Source organism: Myotis davidii, unplaced genomic scaffold (assembly GCF_000327345.1).
Source record: "Myotis davidii unplaced genomic scaffold, ASM32734v1 scaffold399, whole genome shotgun sequence".
NCBI lineage: Eukaryota > Metazoa > Chordata > Mammalia > Chiroptera > Vespertilionidae > Myotis > Myotis davidii.
The window spans coordinates 3676208-3701108 of NW_006292094.1; the positions used below are offsets into that span (position 1 = coordinate 3676208).

General features: G+C 43.8%; 1 protein-coding gene across 1 annotated transcript in view; it reads right to left on the reverse strand.

The window, feature by feature from the left end:
* Positions 1-14007: 14007 nt before the first annotated feature.
* The window catches only part of THOC3 (THO complex 3), an 11360-nt gene continuing 466 nt past the window's right edge, over positions 14008-24901 (reverse strand). The window contains exons 2-6 of the mRNA XM_006765463.2: positions 24400-24556; positions 22439-22643; positions 18908-19069; positions 18479-18579; positions 14008-14622 (exon numbers count right to left, since the gene is read on the reverse strand). Coding sequence (XP_006765526.2) covers positions 14459-14622; positions 18479-18579; positions 18908-19069; positions 22439-22643; positions 24400-24556 — 789 coding nt within the window. The 3' untranslated portion in view covers positions 14008-14458. The remainder of the gene's footprint in view (positions 14623-18478; positions 18580-18907; positions 19070-22438; positions 22644-24399; positions 24557-24901) is intronic.

Here is a 24901-nt window from a genome sequence, read left to right on the forward strand (position 1 = left end):
ACAATGACCAACATACAGTGAGGAAGCATTTGTGAAGCATATAGTATCTGATAAAGGACTTACATCCAGAATAAACACAGAACTCTCAAAACATAACAATAAAAAAACAACCCAATTTTTAAAAACCAGCAAAACATTTGAACAGACTCTTAACCAAAGAAGATATACAGATGGCAAATAAGCACATAAATAGATGTTCTACATTATTAGTCATTAATTATCAGAGAAATGTGCATTAAAACCACAATGAAATTACGCATCCATCAGAATGAAGTAAATTAAAAAGACTGACCTTACAAGTGTTGGTGGAGGAACTCCCACGCTGGTGAAGTTAAACACACACTTACCTTGCTAAATCCCAATTACCACCATCACTACTCTCAATCCAGCCATTCCACCATGGGCATTTACCTAAGAGAAAAGAAAAAATATATATATTATTTTTTAAAAAGAAAATACATACATTATACAAAGACTTATACACAAATGTTTATAGCAGCTTTGCTTATAGCTCAAAACTGGAAACAATGAAAATGACCATAACAAATAGTGATATACCCATTTAATGGCATACTACTGAGCAATAAGAAATTAGCTATTGCCGAACCGGTTTGGCTCAGTGGATAGAGCGTCGGCCTGCGGACTGAAGGGTCCCAGGTTCGATTCCGGTCAAGGGCATGTGCCTTGGTTGCGGGCACATCCCCACTGGGGGGGCGTGCAGGAGGCAGCTAATCGATCTCTCTCATCGATGTTTCTAACTCTCTATCCCTCTCCCTTCTTCTCTGTAAAAAATCAATAAAAAAATATATTTTAAAAAAAGATTCTTTGAAAAAAAAAAGAAATTAGCTATTTATATAAGCAACAACATGCATGAATCTCAAAATAATTATGCTTAATGAAAGAAGCCAAACAAAAGATACATGCTATATGATTCTATCTAATACGACAGTGGTCGGCAAACCATGGCTCGTGAGCCACATGCAGCTCTTTAGCCCCTTGAGTGTGGCTCTTCCACAAAATACCGGCTCTTCCACAAAATACCGACTTCTGCGCATGGTCCACGAAGTTTCAATCACACTGTATCTGCGCACCCGCACATGGTATTTTGTGGAAGAGCCACACTCAAGAGGCCAAAGAGCCGCATGTGGCTCTCGAGCCACGGTTTGCCAACCACGGCTCTAGGATATGTAAGCTAAGTTATAGTAACACAAATCCAAATGGTGTTTGCTTGAGGGAGGGTGACATCCATGAGGGAGTGACTACAAAAAGTCAAGAGCACACATAATGGGGACAATGGATATGTTCACTACCTTGATTGTCGTAATGGTTTCATAGGAGCATAAATATGTCAAAGCTTATAAAAGTGCATACTTTAAATTGTGCAGTTTACTGTATATATCAATCACATCTCGTGCTGATTAACAAATGAAAGCACAGAGTAATGTGTTAAATGACACCACAAGAATGAAATGCACAAAATCCAAACTGTCAAAACTCTACATGCAAATAATCTAGTTCCTTCAACTAATAAATTGCAAGAAAAAAAGAATGGGAACCTTAGGTTAAATAGACCAAAGAGATCTATCAAGTAATGGCAATTATCCTGGTTTGGATCTGATGCAGACAACCAATTAGAAATTTGAATGCTGACTTGATATTTCATGATATTAAGTATTTTTAATTTTTAGGTGTAATAATAATGTGGTTACAAGTTTTAGAGTCTCACCTAGAGATTCATAGCAAAATATTTGTGGACAAATTACATGATGTCTGAGATTTGCTTCAAAATAATATGAGAGGGGATATAACTGAAACAATAGCAGCCATGAGCTGGCAACTATCTAAGCTGAATAACGGACGCACCGGGTTCATTACATCTGTGTTTCTCAGTCTGGTTTTTCACTAGCAGCCCCAAGAGCCTTTTTAGACATTACTTTGAAATCACCCCTGGACCCTGAAATTTCAATATCAAGGCTAAACCGTGTGTCTGCTATGGACTGTGATCCTTTGGAAGATCACAACCATTCTAACAGTTAAGGTGTATTCATCACTCCCCCCAAAAAAACAAAAACAAAAAAACAATTTTTGCCACCTTTTGACTCCCTTCTCCAACCTGGTTGAGAATGCATGCATTATACTATTATGTCTACTTTTGTATATGTTTTTAAGTTTCTGTTAAAATGTTTTTAAATAATTCCATTTTAAAAAGAATCAAGATAAGCCCGGCCAGCATGGCTTGGTGGTTGAGCATCACCCTATGAACCAGGAGGTCACGGTTCAATTCCTGGTCAGGGCACATGCCCAGATTGTGGGCTCAATCCCCATTGTGGGATGTGAGGAGGCAGCCAATCAATGATTCTCTCTCATCATTGATGTTTCTATCTCTCTCACCCTCTCCCTCCCTCTCTGAAATCAATAAAAATATTTTTAAATATATTTTTAAAAAGAATCAAGATAAGAAGTATAACTGTTTTTGTTATACTTCCCGTTGGGCAGGAAAGAATCCATTGGAACCAGTCTGAGCTGCCTGGAACCAGGACTCAGCACCAAGAGTGATGAAGCTTGTGATGACATCTGAACCACAGAGATTTATGGCTCCCAGATCTGAAAGGCCCACAGGTAGGGCAGGCATCGGGGAAGAACTCACCCACTACCAGACCCAGTGTCTTGCTCATCTCTCCTCTATAAGTGTTGACCTCATCCCAATACTGGCTAAGCCCAAGACAGAGCCCATGTGATAGCTTCTTAGCTCTCCCTGGACAGGAAAGAGAAACTGTGCCTCAGCATTTAGTAAAAGTCCTTAATTCATCCTGACTGGACCAGCTTTGGTACTTCCCATCTCTGGCAGTGGGGAATGGAATATGCTGAGTGGCCCAGCCCAGGCCAAGTGATTCCCTGTGGAGTTGGGGAGCTGGGGAGCTGGGGGTGGGAGGAGGGGGGTGTCACTGTTTCCAGAATGCCACAGCTTTCTAAACAGAAATCAGAGGTCTGAAGGGGGGAAGGGAAATGTCCTCTTCTCCTTTGCTTCTACCTGCATGTCTGTTTACTTCTTTCAAGTCAATGTCTCCACAAGGTGAGGAATGTCAGATGATCACTGTTATGTTAAGGGACAAACAGGGCTGTCAGCTCATTTTTTTAAATACCAGGAAAGGACGTGACTGGCCTGTTTTGGGTCACATGCTCAATGCCTGGCCCAGTGACTGTGGGCAGGGCAATGGAATACATGCCTGGCACAGCTAGGGTCAAACACCCACCCCCCACCAAGGAGGGTGCTGGGTGTGCAGCGCCTGGTAGGCAGACAGGATCATAGGAATCCTCTCAATGATATTTACAAGGCAGGGTTGTTGTGAGGTATAAGTCTTCAATATCTTTTTTTCTTTCCCAACTCCCTACCCCCACCATGCCCTCCAGATCCAAATTTGCCAAACTGAAGAGCATATCCTGGAAAAAAAAAACAAAAAACAAAAAAAAACACACACCTTTAGGTGACTTCTATCTAAGCAAGCTCTTGCTCCCCATACATATCTCTCTCATCCTATATAATAAAAGGCTAATATGCAAGTTGTCCCCTCAACCGGAGTTCAACCGGGAGTTCGACCAGAGTGTGGGACCAGCTGGCCAACCACCTGAGCCCCCCCTTGCCAGCCCCGCCTCCAATTGGTCCCCCACCCTGATCGGCCGGACCCCACCCGTGCATGAATTCGTGCACCGGGCCTCTAGTTTAAAATAAATATCAAAGCAAAAGATGCTTGAGCAAGTCACCACATCCCTGAGACTCAGATTCCTCAGCTATCTTCAGAGTTAGTAACAGTGCCTGCTTCAGAAAGTAGTTGTGATATGAAAGTAATGGCATACAGTAGACACCTAATAAATGGTAACTATTATGCTCAATTCCATTCCATACTTTAAAAAAAAAGTCTAAAAAGAATATTACTTCAAATAAATTCTCCAAGAACATTTTAAAGCCACCCATGAAAGGACCATATCACCTTCGTCGCAGAGAGCATCTGTCCCCAAGATGTCACCCACCAGTGCCCGCACCTGCAACTCCACACACCCAGGCTGAGCCCCCTCCACCTGGTTTCTCAGAGCTCAGATCTGCGAATCAGCCTGCTACCACCTCTCTCTCCACCCTCCAGTCACCTGTACTGCCCACCATGGCAAGCTGTAGCCCTAACACTTCACCTACTCACAGCTTCATTATTTTATTTCCCCTTCTTTCTCACTCAGAGGAGGAAGAGGAGCAGGGACAATCACACAAGGCGGGAGAGTGGTGGAGAGGATGAGAGTCTGTTACACCGACAACCCCACTGAGAACAGCTTCCAACATCCTGTACTTCCGTCTCTCCAGTCCGACCCAGCTGCCTGGGTTGATCCTTCTAAAATGCCCACTGACCTAAATTGCTTCCTGCTGCAAACTCTACAATGGTTCCCATTCTGGCTCTGGGTATGGTAGTCAAGATCCTTTTAAAAGAGCCTTTGACATCCTCTCCTATTACGCAGCCTTGAAGTAGTCATTAGATTGAACAGAATATCTCTTCCTCCCAAATCTATCAGGCATTCTCATGCCTTTGCCATGGCTGTTCCCTCGGCCTAGAAGGTTCTTTCCCAGCCTCCCCATGTAAACTCCTACCCAAGGTGCAGCTCTATTTTCACCCTCAGAATGAGCCTTCTCGGAATTAATAGGCAGAAGTGCAAGTCCCTTTTTGTGTCCCACCTCAACCCTTCATAGGTAACTTTGAGGCAGTTTTCTATCTTCCCCTCCCTCCCAGTAGAATTGACAGCCTAAAGAGTAAAGTTTGTGTTTTTTTTTTACTTATCTCAATCTCTGGCACTAGCCCAGGACTTGGGGCCTTATAGATGCATTGATGACTAGATGAATGGATAAAAACATAAGCAGATGTATTCATGGATGGGTGGAGAGAAGCAGATTGAGGGAAAGATGATAAATAAATAGGTGAATGGATGGATGGATGAATTGTGGATGGATGGATGGACAGATCATAAACACTTCAAAGACAAATTGTTTCTTATGCAATTCTGTTTTCTCAGTTCCTAGAATAGACTCCAGAATACAGTAATAGATGGTCAATATAGGTTGCTGAAGGAGTGAATAAATGATTGAAGGACCACATTATTGTATAAAAGTTTTGGACTGGGTCAGAAGACCTGAATTCTATCTGTATCCTCAAGATATCTATATGAACATGAGAAACTTAAGCAAATATCTTCAATTCACTCTTCTGTAAAATGGGTAGATGAAATTAAATGATTTCTAGTCTTTTCCAAACAGTCTTGTGTTCCCTAATTTGAAGCTGCCCAAATCTTAAGATAAGGATATAGGATGGGGGAGGCGCACATTTGAGCAAATGTGTGTTTACTTACAACTTGTCATAATGCAAAGCTGATCCCAGATGGGAGAGAAGAGTTAACACACTCCAGATGAGTTTCTGTTCAAACTGGCTGGCTGAAAGCCTTGTGGTGGAAATGAAAGACAGACTGATAGTAGAGCCTGAGGGGTAATTAGTGTGAAACACGAACCTCTGTGAGGCTGTACGCATCTCAAGCTGACAAAAAGAAGGGAAGGGCCAGGCCACACAAAACCTTCCAGGGCCCTTGGCTGCTGGCCAAAGGCACCCTTTCTCCAGAATGGTTGCTTGTTCCCCGAGCACGTGGTCTGTCCTGTCAGAGCCACACCTGGGTCCTGGCGTGCTCTAGAATAATGACTGTACTGAGAATACATCTCCCATTCGTCACAGACCGGTATATGCCAGGCACTGTCCATATATCACTTCATCACATCTCCCTGCAACCCTGGGAGGCAAGAATGATGATCTGCCCTTCATGCAGGAGGAGAATGCAGCCAGTAAGTGGCAGATTGAGGGTTTGAACCCAAGGGACATTGGCTGCCTGTGTGCGGGCAGCTGCCCTGAACTGGTCAGGTAATAATCCAGACTCTAGACTTCATGCCACACCAAACTGCAGTGACTCCTGCTGGGATATATGCTCTCACACTGATTCAAGCCTACAGTGCTGGGCCATCACTCCCATTTTAGAGATGCGGCCGCTGGGACTCAGACTGACAGGTGAAATGGTCACACAGGGCTGGAACTGAGATTCCATCCCCGGGAACTGGAGTCGCACGCCAGGGCGCTTTACTGTCGAATTGTTCTGTTCCCACGTGGCAGCTGTAGTGGACAGCTGTGGAGTTTGCCTAACCTTCCATTCTTCCTTCCTCAGATGACAGCATCTGAATTTTCTGAAGTGAATCACACTCCCTACACACTCCCACTTGCCTCTTCAGTCCATGTGATTTAGGCAGAACTAATATGCCCTGTTCTCTCCCTACCTTTTGTAAGTGGGCAGATGATCCCCCTGGCCACAGCGAAAGCCCGTGACCAAAGATATCTGGTGAAACTCCACCCCTTGACACTAGAGGAAGCCACTGAGAAACAGGTGCCCTCTTTCTCCTGGGATTTCTGAGCTGGTGAGATGGAAGCCAGGGGCAGGCTGTCAGAGAGTGAAACCAACACAGAGAAAAGCAGGGATCGGGATGGAGAGTGACAATTTCCTAAGGGCCTATTTTGAGACCCTGGATCCAGCCATGCCCGAGTATATTCCAGGCACACGAGCCAGTGAATTTCCTTTCTATTTAAACCAGTCCGGTTGAGCGTCTGTCACCTACACCTAAGAGGCTCTAGACCAGTGATGGCGAACCTATGGCACCTCTGACACGCGAACTCATTTTTGTGGTTGATTTGTCTTTGTTAAATGGCATTTAAATATATAAAATAAATATCAAAAATGTGTCTTTGTTTTACTATGGTTGCAAAGATCAAAAAATGTCTATATGTGACACGGCACCAGAGTTGTTAGGGTTTTTCAAAATGCTGACACACCGAGCTCAAAAGGTTCGCCATCACTGCACTAATCTAAGCATTTTAATCTAATCAGAGCAAACTAGTGAGGTGGCTACTGTTCTTATCCCCCATTTTACAAATGAGGAAACTAACGTCCAAGGTCACAGAGATGGTGAGTGGCAGAGGCAGGATTTAAGCCCAGACAATCTGACTCCAAACCCATGCTCTTAACTGGCCCACTGATGGGATCATGAGTACTTACTTGGCAATTCTGTCATAAGCCTGGCCTTCTCCTTCTGACTATCTACCCACTTCTGGAAAGAGCTGGGCTAAAAGAACTGACCATGCCCAACAGCTGACCAAAAGCTTGGGTTCTGGAGGGAGACACACCGGAATCTCCACCAGCACCCTTCCTTTGGCCCTATGCATCCTACAGTAACCTCTATGAGCTTCACTACTTGGGGATTAATAATACCACCGGGCAGTTATTAGGGTTGAAAGGGCAAATATGTGAAAACCACCCAAGGCCGGGGCCTGGCCCAAACCCATCCGTAAGTGCTGTTGCAGTCTCTGGAATCTTTTGCTGTTCATACGGGATAAACCACCTCGCCAACGCGGAGAGCTTGGCACAGGGTATGCCATCAAACATTATAAATGTGCTTCCAGCTTTTTTCTGCTCTCACCGCATCCTGTGACCTTGAAAGAGCACCCACACTTCTCTGAAATGATTCAACTAACGCTGTGTACCAAGCCCCTAAAAAGCCCTGCTTCCAGCCAGCCTTCAAATGAATTAAGGATTTGGAATTCCCTTTATTTCTCCACCCACAGAATCAAAGCGGGCCTGCGAGGGCTGAGGCGCAGGGGAGGAATGCAAGATGGAACAGGTCCTTAGTTTTGAACTGGCAGAAGCACAACTGTGGTTCAAACTAGGCTCTGCGGTGCTGCAGGGTACCGGCCCCCACCCCCGAGCTCTGCTCTGCCTGTGCCCTTGAGAAGGAAGCACAGCTGCCAGAGAGCGCGACACTTCAGCCATGGCTAATCCCGGGCCACAAAACGAGCTGGAACTCAGAGGTGCCCTGCGATGTGAAGTGTTTTCCAAACACGTCAGCAATTACACAGCGCAAGGAGGGAGGGGACAGTGCAAGGCAAATACAATTAGGCCTGGGGACTGGAGTAAAGGCTGAATGCACAGACCCGCTCCAACCTTCCCAGCACACGGCCTTCCTGGTGCGGCCTTGGCTCCACTGCCCTCTAGTGGCCAAACAGGGACCAGGAGGCAGGTTTTAATCCAAGGGCAGATGCTGGAGTGATTCCTATGACTCCCCCCTGGCCAGTCTCTCACTCCAGACCCACTCCTATCCCTCCTCCCTGGCCCCAGTCTCTCACTCCAGACCCACTCCTATCCCTCCTCCCTGGCCCCAGTCTCTCTCTCCAGACCCACTCCTATCCCTCCTTCCTTAAACCCAGGAAAGCAGGGGGTAGAAGGGGAGTGAACCTAACTCTAATCTAACACCCTCTTGTGAGCTCCCCCTGTACTGAGCATACTCCCTGCCTGTGGGAAAATCAAACTGCCCAGACTGGGGAACCTGAAACTCAGAGGTGAGGCCTGCCTACATTTGTGCAGCCGGTAAGGGGCAAGGCCAAGACCCTGGGACCATCTGACACCACTGCCCAGGGCTTCCAAGCCAGATGAGGCCAAACTAGTTAGGAAGCTGGGCCGAATCCCTTTGCTGTGGGCTCTGATATCTGAATGGGCACAGGCTTCCCATATAGGTTCTGTCTTTATTTAATGGAACCAACAGGCCAAGGTCCAGCTGATTCCACCCAAAAAGCCTTCTTGACCTTCTCTGTGACCCTAAAGGGGACAGGAGTTCAGAGGCCGAAGCTCGGGCACTCCTGTGCCATTTCTATGATTCCGCCCAACCTTCTACAGACAAAGAAACAGCAGGCCCAGGGCGGTGGTTCTCACCCAATTAGGTGTGAGAACGCCCTGGGAGGGTGGTTGGGGCAGGGTGGTTCCAGGGCTGAGGAAAACTACCTCCTGGAAGGGACCTGGGCTTCGGAGCTGCAGAGGTTTAGACCCTGCTCCTCCCGAGAGCTGCATCCCTGGAGCAAGGCATGCGCCCCCAGGCCTGCTTCCGACCCAGGAGTTGAGGGCTACACCGCCTACCTCTGTGGGTCGCTGAGGGTGGAGGGCTTTACCTTTCTTCTCTGGTTTCTGCCCATCGGCATCTTTGCCAGAAAGCACCAGACAAACCCCAGCTTTGATGGTTAACAACCCTCTCAGATTCCTACCCTTTACACCTCTGTGATTGTTAAGCCACGTCGAGACTAGGCTGAACCTAAACATTTGGGATTTTGGACTCACATACAGGACATAACACAGTGGGTTTCAAAACTGGACCACCTGACCCTGGGCAAGTTCCCTAACCTCCCTAAACCTTGGTTTTTATCTGTAAAATGGGTCCAAGTACAGTATAGTCTGATTTCTCCCTCGTTTATAGTACCCAGCACTCAGAGGAAGCTCAGACATCTGACCACTCCAGCAATGATTCCTTCCTACAAAGAGGACCTTCCCTTGCCCTGGCTGGTTTGGCTCAGGGGATAGAGCTTCAGCCTGCGAACTGAAGGGTCCCAGGTTAAATTCTGGTCAAGGGCACTATAAACCTGGGTTGCGGGCTGATCTCCAGTAGGGGACATGCAGGAGGCAGCCGATCAATGATTCTCTCATCATTGATGTTTCTCTCTCTCTCTCTCCCCCTCTTCTTCCTCTCTGAAATCAATAAAAATATAGTATAAAAAAAAAGAGGGCCTCCCCTCCACTCAGTAGTGAGCATAGCTCTTCAGCCGCCACCCGAGATGCAGCCCATCATATACGTCTGATCAATTATCAGGCCTGGTCACCTTCCAGAACTCCAGGGCGATGCCCATTTCAGGAGGGACTTTCCTCCACGCTGACATGAATCCCCTCTGGGAACCAGCCGTGCCCAGCTCCGCTCTCCTTTGGTCCTCAAGACATCTTGAAATCTTCTCACAGATTCCTGGCTGTATCTGTGCCATCGCCTGACCTACATTCTAGTCTTTAGTAGACAGTAAAAGGAAACTAGGTGAATTGAGCAACATTTTCTTGGCAAATCCAGGGTGATCCCAGGGAGCCCCGATGACAATCCAGCCAGGGCAAGTAGCACCCAGTAACTTTGTTGCTATGACACTGCAGGTTAGGGCCATGTTTTCACACTCTGCCTGCTTCTCCAAAGGGGTGACAGGCTAAGATGCTGGACCTTGAAGTTCAATAGCTGGTGGCTCCATGTCAGCAACAATTTCAAACATATAAACTGCTAGTAAACTGGTGATTACTGAATGACTAGTTCTCAATTTAGTATCCCTAAATGAAATAAAGAGACTAAGCTCTAGAAATGGGTATTAGACAATGTGTTAAATACTCATTTTCTCCAAATTCCACCCTACCCCCATCCTTTATTGTGCCAAATGAGATAAGCTTAGGGGACAATGAAAGGTAAGAAGGTAAAAAGGTTTATATTGCACTACAGATATGGTATAAACACCTGTACAATAGCTATTTATTGAACATCCACAGTCTACCAGGCATTTAACATATATCAACTCACTTAACCCTCATATTATTATGAACATCACAGAACTCAGCCAACTGCAGCTTACGGGAGTGAAGTGATTTGGCCAGTCTCTCTATTAGTGGTGGCAGAACAAGGAATTGACCTGAGGTCTCTCCTGCTCTTCCCTGCTTATCAGGCAACTCTACCGACCAGTGCAAAATGAAAGAGCCCCGAGCCTGACACCCTCCCTCCCTTTGTCTCCAACGCCATCTCCTATTCCATCTGACCATCGACCCCACAGCCCAGGGCACCATCGACACCTCGGCTTGCTCCAAGCTGCAGCACCCCTTCCGTGTCCTCTGCCCTATATTCATATTCTCTACTTGCTCTAAGTCCACCCCCACCCCACCCCTATCCTTTCCCAGCAACCTCAGCAAACAAGAGCTTTACCCTCCCTGACTCCTATTCCCGCCACTAGTGTTCAGTTCTGACTGATGCTCCACTGTTAGCATGCACCCATCCATCATGGACCCAGACGGGAGCAGAAAGCAGATCCAATCTCTCTCCTCTGACCTGCGCCATGCCCAGGGTGTGATGGACAGCTCTGTTCCCTTCACAGCACCAACTCCTGGAATGATTAACGTGGCCCCTCAACTCTGGCATTTGGAGCTGAGAAGGCTGATGGACTGATGACTGGTCTCCACTGCCAGCCTGTGTTCTCATTAGAAGCTGCATGCCAGGTGCTGTGGCAGACACTTCACAAATACTTCATCTCGTTTAATTATCCTAACAACCCAAAGACAAGAGGATTCGTCATCCCCTCTATGAATAAGGAAAGTGGTACAGATCAGTCACTGCCGGAGCCGAGACCCAATTCCGGTTCTGTTCCAGTATGAAGCCAGCCTTAATCCCACTGCACCAGTGTCTGAGGGAGAAAAGAAGGGAAGCCTCACCTATATACAGGTATGTCTGAGTGTGCAATGCACTTCCATTTGTACGAACTCTATTCCCCTTCTGAAACACAGGGCTTACCTTTAATTCCATTTATGGGCTGTTATCCTTCCCAAGAGGGCAGACATTCCATGGTCCCTTTTGTGACTAAAATCCTTAGGGATTAGAATCCATCTTTGTCACAGGAAAGAGATTAACATTGTTTCTACCCCATTTCTGGTCATTTTCAATGGGACCCACCCATAATTACACCGCAACCAACTCAGAACATACACACAGCACACTGCTTTGTTCTGGGACCTTCAAGAATTGGCCTCTTTCCAATTCGCCTTGTGGTGGGTACTCCACACCTCAGCCCGACATGGAGCACACAGCCTGCTCCTTGGTCTGATGGCCTCTGAGCAGGACCCCCTGTTCTAGCCTCCCAACACCACCCCCTGCTGCACAGCCTGACCCTAGACAGGTGAGGGTGAAGGAAACCACCCTCAAGGCACACACATACGTCTCACACCAGCTTACCATTTGGCAGGTTGTCTCCTTCCTGGACCTCATGCCCCAGAGAATCCAGGTGCTCAGCAAGAGACGAGAGTCGTAACTACCTACGTCTTAGCCTGACTTCCAGTCATCACAGCCATGGGTCACTGGCCCAGCACATGTGACTTTCCCTGCCCAGTGAAGTCTAGATCAGGGCTGACCTCACCACCCGCTTCTGGTTGGCTGGTGTTTGGAGCAGTGACTGACAGCCCTAGACTTACTGAATAATGAATGGCCACTTGTGCTTGTGAATGGCATCCTTCCTGCTCTGAAGGAAACCTCACTCAAACCACAGGGGGTCCCAGGTCTGGGATGAATCCTGTCATTTCTCCACGAAGGAGCCCCTCCAGGGCTCTGAAGCTCAACAGAAATGTCAGCAAGACCTTGACAGTCAGTGAAGGTAACCACGAGCTGGAGCTCCTCCTTCGGGGGTGTTTTCCTGACGCTAAAGAGCCCATCCCCCCTAGCTGAAAGCCACAATCTCATGTTGAAGTGATGGGCGGCAGGGATCACTACTTTACAAAACCCAGGGGGAAAGTCCACATGGATGGAAGAGGAGGGAACCGATCAAATATCAAGAATCTAAACTTGCAGCACCTGGTTCTGATGCCAAGGGGACATATACGGGAAAACATGGCAGCAACCAGAGAAATAACAAGCAATTGCCAAATCAAGAAACAACGCACCAAAGTTCACTCCAGTGACGTGAGCACTGAACCTCTGACGTAAGGAGGTGGCACGCTGTTTGCAATTGAAAAGACCATTTTTCCGGAAAGGTGGAGGCAGAGGCTGTTCTGGCAGCTGGAGGAAACACTACTGACCCTGAGACTGGATGCAACCAATCAGGCACTAACCCAGGCCGAGCTGACTGCTCAGAGCCATGGTTTCCTCTTCTGTAAAATGGAAACGCACGTGAAAACAGAAGTCACTGCAACAGAAGGCACCTGAACGTCGTCACTTCGTGAGTAACACTGAGTAACTTAAGCTCCCTAATACCCAGCCTCAGTAGGCTTCCGCAAAACTTGAGTAACAGCTGATATAAAGTGCTCATTACAGTGCCAGGCACAGAGGGAATGGCCAGTAACTAAAAATGTCTAAGACTCATTGTTTATAATACTGCCCAACACTGTGCCGAGCACCTTGCATAATTATCTTGTCATACTTGACTTGTCTTCAAGATGTTTATAAAGCTACACACGTTTTTGTGTGTAAATATGAGCACAGGAAAACTCCTAGCATATACACTAAAATGCTGGGAATATGACTGGTCTTTTTGCTTACCTGCTTTTTCCGAAATTTTCTACAAATATCGCTTACTGAGGTATATTCCTACTTTTTATGCTGAAATACATTAAAATACAATAAAGTCTAAATATTACTCACCAGTAAGAATCCCTGTGTGAGCCATTTCCTTTGGAGGTCAGCGCTAACAACAGCCTGGCTCCCCAAGGAGCTGGCATGTGCTTTTCTTTTTCAGAAAAATTCGCTGACTTACCCGCTTCTTCACTTTGCCACCAGGAAGTGCAGAGTCAAAATTTTAGTTCAACCATTCAATTGACTCCTTTTTTTTGAATGTTTCTATTTTAATTCTTTCTATTCTAATTTCTATTTCTTAACCCGAGTTTTTAATGACCTGATTTTGTAGTTCTTATTTGTATGTTACTACTTTTCCCAGTGTTTATCACAAATTTGAAGAGCGAGGCCAGGTAGACATACACATACATACGAACAACTGCTGACTCAAAGGACTGCTACTGCCCACACACTTCACATCCTGCCCCTGCATTTCAGAGTTCTTGGGTTAGGACAGTAAATAACAGATTACCACCTTTAAATTCTACTTGAGATTTTTTTCTAAATGAAAAACTGAAGTATCTTCCTGTAATATCATCATAATACCATAGTTTAAGAAGTCCTAGAAGTCTCATAATAAAAAAGTCAGTTTTATTATTCAATTCTCAAAATTATATGTATTTAATTATTTAAAAAATCTCTATCCCCAATATTCTTCTTTATTTTTTTAATTAATTGATTTTAGAGGGAGGGAGGAGGGAATGAGGGAGGAAGGGAAAAGAGAGAAACATCGATTTGTTGTTCCACTTATTTATGCATTTATTGGTTGCTTCTTGTATGTGCCCTGAACGGAGATCAAACCTGGCGTATTGGGACAGCACGGCGCTCTAAGCAACTGAGCTATCTGGCTAGGACCCCCACCTCACCCTTTCCCACCCACCCTCCAAACTAGGTAGTGTCCAAGCAGAAGCAAGTCCAATGAAGTCACCCTGTACCCAAAAGCAGGACAGGCGATCCCCAGAGGACAAGGTATGCTGGTGTCATCACCCACACTGCAGAGCCCTCACGCAGGAGAGAAGGAAAAGGAACTGCTAACATGACCAACAAGAAGGCAACTGGAATGGGCAGCCTGAAAAAAAGACTTTTATAATTATAGCAATGTACAAATACTATAGGTGCACACCAACTCGGAGAGACAGACCAAACTAATTTTAGTTCACTGTCCCCCACGCCAGGTCCTCCTAATCAGGAGTCATTGGGAAGCCCAAATAGCTTCACAGTCCCTGCTTCCCGACTGCTGTCATATTTGCCATCTTTGTCATCACAGGCAAATGCCAGCAGAGGCCTTTTGGGGTGCCAAGCCACAGTGAAGGTCGGAGACTCACACTGCACCTCCCATAGCTTGTCTCCTATAAAAATCAATATAGAGAAACCAATCAATACATTAGTAAGGGAACACACTCATTAAGTACTTAGCTATATCGACTCATTTAATCCACTTGATAGCCCCATGAGACAGACGCAATCATTAGCCCACTTTACAGAGAACACTGAGGCGGGGAGAGGTCACAAGTCATTTGGTGGCAGGGCAGGTCCTGAACGCCGACCGGTTAACGGAAGAGCCTACACTCCGTGGGAAAACAGTGAGCAGACACTGATGTTCACTGAGCATCCAATGAACCACATGGACTACCCTTTATTCCCATAAAGTATAATGGCAACCCAGCAAGACAGGTAATGGTTTTAAACACCATTTTATAAAGAAACGAGTGACTTAACAGCTAAATCACATCTCAAGGAAGCAACGAAGTCAACACATGAAGTCAATCTGTTTCCAGGCAGCAGATCCATCTACTAAATCTCAATGCCTTCTAATAAGAGTGATACAAGCTCTTTCTCCCAAAAACATATTCCTCCCACTTGTTGAAATTAAACATGATTTTCTAAAGCTATTATTCCTTTAATCCTGCTTAACTTTTTTTCAACCTTAGGATTAAGATGCATGTAGTAAAACATTTACAGTGTGGTGCCAATTTAAAAATGCAGAATACACTCAACTGTCTACTTCAAACTAGCCAACTATGGTACGTGAATTATGTCCATAAAGCTGTTTCATATATACTTGTGTATGTGGAAAAACAAAGTAAGTGAGGGAGGGAAGGAAGAAGGGAGGGAGGGGAGGAGGGAGGGAGAGAGAGAGAAATTCTATTTCTGGGACAGCTAACCACTTTTCATGATGCTAGTATCTGGCAGCCTATATCTATGTCTGAGCAAAGTTCTGAGTTACAGAGACACAAAAATGGTTGCAAAGTGTACTACTCCTCCTTCATTTCTCTTTACGCCTTTAACTCCATGTCATTTGATATGGGACTGATAAAAGAAATTTATATAGTTCAAGAAAATCAGAGTAGACATGAAGAGGCCTAAAATTTCCCAAATAACCACGTGGCTTCATAGACTTTAACACCGTCTCAGTTTATTGGAAAGTTTAATCTTTGAATGATAAATCAGTGCTGACTGTGAGGCTGACATTACTATTCCAGACCATCAAAGTTTCAATAGGCTGATGCAGTGTGTATGGGTGTGTCTGAAAAGCTGAAAATTAAGTGGACTATATTAACACATTTCATACCGCTCAGGAGTTTTCTCGTGTTTCGCGCACCATCTGTTACGGACCACTTACGAGTGTTCTCGTTTTTCACGCCCATGGAAAAAGGAGTGAATGTAGATACTTATGTAAATTTTGTTTGGTCCCTCTTCATAAAGAAAAATGTTTTACGCAGTACCATACATTAAAAAAGTACTAGGAACTTTGTTTTTGTAAATAAAAATGTTATAACTATTGAAAAACAACACCTAAAGTGCATTATGATGATTTAAATAACGTGCAGTTTGCCCAAAAACGTGTGGTCCCTGGCGTATGTCTTAGAGATTTCTATGTGGTACGCAATGTGTTAAAATGAGGTTGTATTATATATGTTATTATATATAATATATGGTTGAGTATGGACCTATGAACTAGGAGGGCACATGCCAGGTTGCAGGCTCGATCCCCAATGTGGGGCATGCAGGAGGCAGCTGATCAATGATTCTCTCTCATCGTTGATGTTTCTATCTCTCTCTCCCTCTCCCTTCCTCTCTGAAATCAATAAAAAAAAGATACATTATATTTACATATTTACATATATTTACATCTTAAAATGTACATACATATATATGTGAAATACAAAATTACATGTAACATATGATTCCAACAACAGAAAAAAATACATATGCATATAGGAGGAAAAGAAAGACCAGAAGGATAGATGTTAAGATGTTAGCAATGATTATCTCTAAATTATGGACCAATATGTGCCTGTTAATTGCTCCTTCGAATTTGTTAGCATTTTCCAAATATTCTATAATGAACATGTATTACTCTTATTTTACAAACTACTATATGAAGACTTAAAATTCAAACAGGTCAAGGGTACAGAGCAGTACCATACAACAAACATGTCTGTGATAGACACATTCTCTATCTGCACTGAACAATACAGCTCCCACTGGCCACATGGGCTACTGAGTCCCTGCAATGTGCCTAGGGTGACTGAGGAACTCAATTTTTAATTTTGTTTTAACTGGTTTCAGTAATAATCGGTAATTTAAGTTTATTATCTTCTCCTATTTTAGTCTTCCCTTAATCTTATAAGTCTGAGATAAATTCTTCTAAATGTTTTCCTACCAACTTCACTTTATTTTCTTTACCTAAATGGGAACATATCCTATGCATGGCTGACTACTTGCTTTGCTCATTCATCATTCAGTACTATGCCTCACGCATCTTCCATTTCTCTTGGCACACTGTAATATGGATGTATCACAACTTATTTCATAATGAAATTAGACTGTTTCCCATTTGTATATAAAAATGCTGTAAAATAATATAATTTTGCTTTATTATCTTGCTTTTAATTTTTAATTGAGGTTATCGAGAAAATTTCTGTTTAAAATCCATGTTTAAAAGTATTTGTCTAAATAGTACTGTATGTCAACTATAACTAAAAAATTATAATCCCAAAAAATATATTTGTTAAAGCATTTAGAAAAAGTTAATAGAGCTACATTCAATATATTCCTGAAAGAGTACTATGAATTAAATTGTATTTTACATATATTAGGTAAGATAGAAAATTAAACTTGCACAAAGACGGCATGAGAAAAACCAGTACACGCACACACTGATGCTAAGAGCAAAGCGGCAGTAATTTTTTGTGCGGTGGTTTGGTCCTTCACACAATGTGAACAACTAGGACTCAGCAATCCCACTTCAATGGCTTACCCAAAAGGATGATCACATAAGTAAAATCAAGTACAACAAGGACACTCATCACGGCATTATTGGTAACGGTGCGACAATTAAAAGCCACCTGACAGCACACAGAATGAGACAGTATAGAGAATGAATTCTAACCCCACTCAGAGTGGCAGTGACTCAGCCGCCGCACTGAGAAGCTGTGACATTCTGCAGGTGAGGCAGGGTCCCAGAATACAGGCGAGTACCCAGCATCACGGGAGCTGCATGTCTGGGTGGCTGGACCATGTTCCCCTGATGTTACCAACAGCGGCATTCTTTAAATCGTGGAGTTTCAAGTTTTTTACTACTTCTCTGAAGTTTTCTACATAGTTTTAATTCTTTTACTAATGTATCATGTATTTCCAAAATAATACAGCTACTTTAAAAAATAAAACTGAGGAAATTCTTTTATAAAATGATTACACTCCTCCCATTTTTCTATTTGCAAGTTCTGTTTTGTTATTTTTAAAGCACATCGCACCTACTTTGATAATTCCTTAAAGTACAAATATACATATGTATGTATATACACACACACATATATATTCACATACAGGCAAAAGATAAAAAGAAATATATTACAATGCTAAAAAGAGGTAGCAATTACTAGTAAATGGTGGGACCAGAGGTCCTACCTTCCTGTATTGTAAATTTTTCATTATAATGAAAGAATTCCAAGTTAATAAAATACAAAATATTTTCCTAAATCGCTTTTCTTCAGACCTGCCCCTGCCTTTCCTAACTCTTTGTTCCCTCATTACCTGACTGTAACAGTTGTAATAAATGAACTTGTCTAAGGAGACACATTCATTGACGCTAATACTGATGGAGTAATGTGCAGAAATAAAAACACATGACAGGAAAGGTCCTGATGGCCAGAGATGAAGGACAGAAGGTTCTTGTTAAAATAGGAAGGTTTTAGTCACCTGTCTCTACTTCAGCAATGTCAATAAAATGATCTTCTGATGCTGAAGCCAGCATTTTCCCATCGTGGCTGAAACTGAGGGTCCTCACAGGCCAATCCAGCCTAAGGAGAAAGCAGACAAAGAAGAGTAGACAAAGGAGAGATTAGAATAACCCAATAATAAGGGATGGAAAGTTCAGCACAGGGAATATAGTCAATAATATTGTAATAACTGTGTATGGTGTCAGGGGGTACTAGACTTATCAGGGAGAACACTTTGTCAGTTCTATAAATATGTAACCATTACACTGTATACCTACAACTAATCTAACATTGAATGTCAACTGTAATTGAAGAAGACTTTAAATAACCCAATAAGAAGGCACAATTTCGCCCAAAATGAAATAAAATGAAATAAAATATCCAAGGCAAGTGCTGGCGAGTCGCCTACCTGGAAAAGCACCGAACACACACTAACTCATCCACATCCCAGAGGCTGACCAAAGCATCCGCACTTCCTGTGGCAAAGTACTTCCCCGTGGGGTCAAACTTGATGCAGATGCAGTTAGAAGGGTGCGCATTGATGGACTGCACAGGCTTCAGCTCTGGGTAGCTGCAAAACAGACAGACAAACAGCAATCAAACTGTGGAAAGAGGACTGTGATGCTAAAATGATAATAGGAGACACTGAAGGGGAAAACCAAAGACAACAGAATATCAAAGACTGTATTCAAGAAAGCTTTCCTTAAACACAGATTCCAAACAACATATTGAAACAACACACCACACACCTGAGAATATAAACCCAGATGTGACACAGAGGTAAAACTACTGGATTGAAAGAAAAAGAAAATTCAATTATTATTAGACCCTTTTGCAAGTAACACTTTATGCCAAAAGAAAACAATACATATTTAAGATACACAAGCAAGGATTTTTTATAGCTAGCAAGACTGATTATCAATTATAAAGAGTTCAAATAAGTACAATAATAAACCATCTATAAGTTTTGTAAGTATACTAGAGGCCCAGTGCACAAAAATTTTGCACTCGAGGGGTCCTCAGCCTGGCCTGCAACCTCTCGCAGTCCGTGAGCAGACCTGTGCCCTCATGCAGTCTGGGACCCCTCTGGGGATGTCTACCTGATGGCTTAGGCCCGCTCCCTGGGGGGAGGGGGGGATTGAGCCTAAGCTGGCAGTCAGACATCCCTCTGGCAGCCCAGAGCCCTCCGGGGATGTCCACTTGCCAGCGGGGAGCAGGCCTAAGCTGCAGTTGGACATCCTTAGCGCTGCTGAGGAGGCTGAAGAGGCTCCAGCCACCACCACTGTGCTGACTTGTGGCTGAGCAGAGCTCCCCATGTGGGAGCGTAATGACCACCAGGGGACAGCTCCTGCATTCAGCATCTGCCTCCTGGTGGTCAGTGTGTGTCATAGTGACCAGTCATTCCCAGTCGTTCTGCTATTAGGGTCAATTTGCAAATTACCTTTTTATTATATAGGATGCTATAACTATGAACTCAGGGAATATTGTTCCCATGAACCATTCCTAAGGAATCTAAACTAGAGAATGAGCTTTGACAATCCAAATGACTCAAGATTTATCAACACAATGCTGGTGATGAGCATTGCATATAGTTTCTTGTAGAAACTACATATGGTTAAAAGGGAAGGTATAATATGGAATGGCTCTATACTCAGACAATCTATAGTATTACTATTTTTTTTAATAGAGGAAGAATGAGGAAAGCACACTCAAAAAGCAAAATTTACTGTTTTAAGTAGTTACACTGGTGGTGGTGGTTATTCTGGGGTAACTGTATGTGTAACGTGGGATAAAGGTAACAATAACCATGGAGCATTCTAATTCTATAGTCCCCTGCATCTTTGGAAACCAGAATACAGTGGGGCCTTGACTTACAAGTGTCCCGACTAACGAATTTTTTGAGATACCAGCTGTCTCTGGGCCAATTTTTTGCATTGAGTTGACAGAGTAATTTGAGTTAACGAGCTCCTTAACGACTCAGTCTCGGAACGAATTAAACTCGTACGTCAAGGCCCCACTGTACTGTTTGGAAGGAAAGAGATTTGAATATGGAAGAGATTTAGTAAAATTCCTGTAGCCCTGCATTTTAGTTGGAAATCATCAGTATGAATTCCTAATGTATATTATATTTTTAAAAGCTGCTTAAATACCTAGGTCCATAATGATTCATTAAAACACACACACACACAAAACCTCTAGCTGGTCATATCTGAAGGTCATAGGGAACTGATTCATTACCCAATGATAAAGAGAAAGAATCAAGCATTTATCCTGTCTTTCCTAAATGAACTATATTTATGAGTAACCAAATAGTAGGTGAGAAGACATGTCTCATAGTCCGACAAATAAATACGCATTATGAGATCAGCAAAATCCAGACTAGGAGAATCTCTACATGTTAACAGTCTGGTTTTTCAAAAGCTAAGCCATAAGTAAAAGAAAGGGATGGAAGCTGACCTCTAGTTAAACAGACTTAAAGAGACTTATCAAACGTTTTTAAGTGGGCAAAGGCTAGAGTATCTAGAGATACAGTGGGGCCTTGACTTACCAGTTTAATTCGTTCTGAGACCAAGCTCGTTAAGGAGCTCGTTAACTCAAATTACTCTATCAACTCAATGCAAAAAAATCTCGGAGAGACAGCTGGTATCTCAAAAAACTCGTTAGTCGGGACACTTGTAAGTCAAGGCCCCACTGTACATACTTGCTAGCTAAAACTATAAATAACGATAAAACTCCAGACAGTGTTTACTTTTCAGGAGAGTGGGTTATAATTAGGATAAAGCCTACGGACTGGCTCCGGATATGGCCAGCACAGTACTATTCCCTGACCTGAGTGGGGTTACACAGGTGTCATGCATATAACTGCTCATTAAGCTACACATTCGTTTTATGTGGTTTTCCATATCTGTTTTAAAAAGGCTTGAAAGAAAGTTACAGAATCCCCACTGCCTAGAGAATAAAATTCAAGTTACCAAGCACAGAAATCCAAGCCTTTTGTGATCTGGTTCCAAATCATATTTCAACTTTATCTTGCCATGTTGGGACCCTCTTTTCAATACCTTAAATGCCACCACTCTCAGCAACCCTGACCAACTACTCTCCAAATAAGTCATGCTCACTCACACTTGCTTTGGCAACTGTGCAGTTCTCTTTTTCTGATTCTGAAAATTCTACTCATCTTTCAAAGTCAAACTCAGAAGCTGCCTCTTTCAACCCTCAAGTTTCCTTCCCGGGGATTCCACAGCAAACCCAGCCTCTCCAATGTAAAACCCATTTCACTCTGCCTGGCATTGCTCACCCAGGACAGCAGAAGGAAGAGCACCAGAAAGACCTGAATTTCAATCCCACCATTTCATTCATTTAGAGAGCAAGTATTTACTGAAATCCTTACTATGTGTAGCAGGGACTGGGCTAGGCATTAGGGATTCAACAGTAAGCAAGTTAACCACAGTCTCTACCCTCATGGACCTTAATTCTCATGGAGGATACTGAGAAGTAAACATACAATTACAACGTAAAATGAGAACTGGTTCCAAAAGGAAGTCCATACAATAAGCCTCTGACCTTGAGGAGGGAGGGGAGAGATGGCATCCGTGCAGTGAATGTAATGTATTTAAGCTGAGACTTCAAGGGTACAAATCAGCCACAATTCCAGGTGCATCCAGTTCTAGCGCTCACCAGCTGACCAGTTACTCTGAACCCCAGATCCTTATCTATCAAATGGGAAGAACATCAAACCCCTATAATTTCTGTGAGGACCCAGCAAAATACAAGGTGCCCGGCTGGAAGGTACTCAACAGAGGTCAGGGTTCTTTATTACAATACTGTACTGTATATCCGTTAAGCTCCTCAGGACAGACTCACACCTAATTCATCTCTGCAACCATCAGCGCACCCCGCTGTTAAAGTGAGACAGTTCCCTAGGCTAGAAGCCCCTCACCTGAGGATGTTGATGCAACCGTTGCCATTTGTCAGGAAGAACATGTTATTGTCATTGTTCCAGGAGATTTCATTGACCTCAAACTTGAACTGCTCCTCTGCTTTCGAACGATGTGTCTTGGCATCAATAAATGTCACGACATCGTCCTTGTTGCCTACGGCTATGGTCTGCCCATCGGGACTCCAACATATATTAATGTTCTCCCCTAGAAAACCAGAAATAATCAGTAAGATCATCCGTTTGCCCACAATCGTCAAGAAGTTTATTTTGTTATCCTAGAACAGTGGTTCTCAACCTTGGCTGCACATTAGAATCACCTGGGAATCTTTTTAAAATCCTGACTTCTGGGCCTCATCCTCCGGAAATTCTGTTTTTTTGTTATGGGGTGAGGCCACACCATTAGTAACAAAGGCAACTAGTGTGAAGCCATGGCCAGCGTGGCCTAAGGTTCAAAGACCTGGAGAAAGGGCTGACGCAAAAATTAATACACAAGACAAGAAATATAAATTTGAAAATTATGGGGAAAGTCAGTTGTGAACCTAGTTCAAGGGACTAAGTTCCACTGAATTTCTGTTCCCATTTGTTTTTTGTACTAGAATACACAATTGCCTTTCAGGAATGCAAACAGACATATCAAAGGTGATTGTTTAGTAAAGGTAAGATTATCAGGTTGGGGGAGTTTGCTTTAGGCCATTGAGTCAGCAGTAGGTAATAAAACGCAGGTATTCACCCTGGAATCTCCAAGAGCCCAATTCAGGCTTCCAACCAGACCTCTCCATTTATGTTAATTACTGTTGATCCTGGTTCCAGCAAACTAGCACCTAAGAATCAGAAACTAAGAGCTGGGGACCTTCATCTACCAATTCCCCCTTTGGTCCTCACAACACTCTGTATTAGCAATTCATTACCCTATTTTACAGATGAAGAAATGGAAGACAAGAGCGATGAGCCAAACTGTCAAAGCTGGAAGAGCCACTAGACTTGGCTCCAACGCCTCTAATTCTCTTACACCAGCATTTCCCAAACTCCAGTCATTCACATGCCACTTTCACAATTTTTGTCCTAATCATGTAACAGCTATACTTTTCTTTAAAATAGACTCAAAAAATTTAATTTAGCTTTAATTTAGCAATAATTTTGATGAGCTGGTTCTTTTTTAATAGACATTAAAACATATATATATATATATCCGATTTTTAATGTTCACCCACTTATGCATCATGGGAAATGACTACATTATTCCACTTACAGGTAGGAGTCTTGTCAACAAAGTCCAGTGGCACACACTGCACACATCAATTAAAAATCTCATCAACTCTACCAATTCTCGAAGATGCATATTTTTTTCATATTTTATTAACTATGATGCATTTTAAAATGCATCAAATGCATGTCAAAATTTGTGGTATACGTTGTTATCTGGAAGCTTTATTTCCTTTCCTAATGGCACTTAAAATATTGGTGTATCTTATAACCAATGACATCTTAATCAATAAAACACGGTAAATTACCTCAAGGTTTATAGGACGACACTGGTGAATAACAGAGTCTATAAAGGCAGAGGTCATTTTCTTCCAGACCCCCAAGACCATCCAACCTTCAGCCATCCTAGCCTGTGAGCAGTTCCCCCTCCCATCGCACCGACCACTCCATTCCTATGGCTGCTCTAAGGGTCAGCCCAAATTCCGTGAGGCCCTCCCTGGCTCCCCGAGGCAGACCTCAGCATTTCCATTCTGGGTACCCACTTTATAGAGTGTATAACATAGACAGCTCCATTCTAAGATGAACCGTGTCATATTTTGTTAGATGATTTTTTTTTTTTATGCACTAAACTGTGATGTCCTTGGAGCTCAGGATGACCCCTAACTAGCGCCAGGCCAGGCACAGAAAAGGCATTTGGAATATGCTTGCTGAACGAAGGTAAGTAACGTGTCTTCCCATTGCCCCCTCTCCGAAGTCACCTTTAGTGTTCACAGTAGCGATGCACTTGGTAGTCCTCACATCCCAGATGCGAATGGTTTTGTCTCCAGACGCTGTGACGAACAGGTCAGGGTTACTTGGGTGCCAACACAGCTGGTCCACGCTGTCGCCGTGTCCGCGGTAATTGTTTTCTTTGACCTGAAAGAACAAACTCCAGGTGTCACGTCACACGTGTGTACCTGCCAAACGTGTGTCTCCTTAACCTTATTCACGTGTAACTCCTTGACCTTATCGGACCAACAAAAATTTAGAAAATTAACACGAGTCCGGTGCTTCCACGCCCCTTCCCAAAGCCCCCTGCCTCCCTCCCCAGTCGCCCTGAGCCACAGGAGGCTGGTTTCCACACCGACACCTTGCTTCTGCGGGTCCTGGCCTTCCTCCTCCTTTCTGGTTTGCCACCTTCCTCCGCCACCAAGGTCCCCAGCCATCTGCTCATTCCCACCGGAGGCCCCACCATGGTCCGAGGGGCCCTCCTCACCCGAC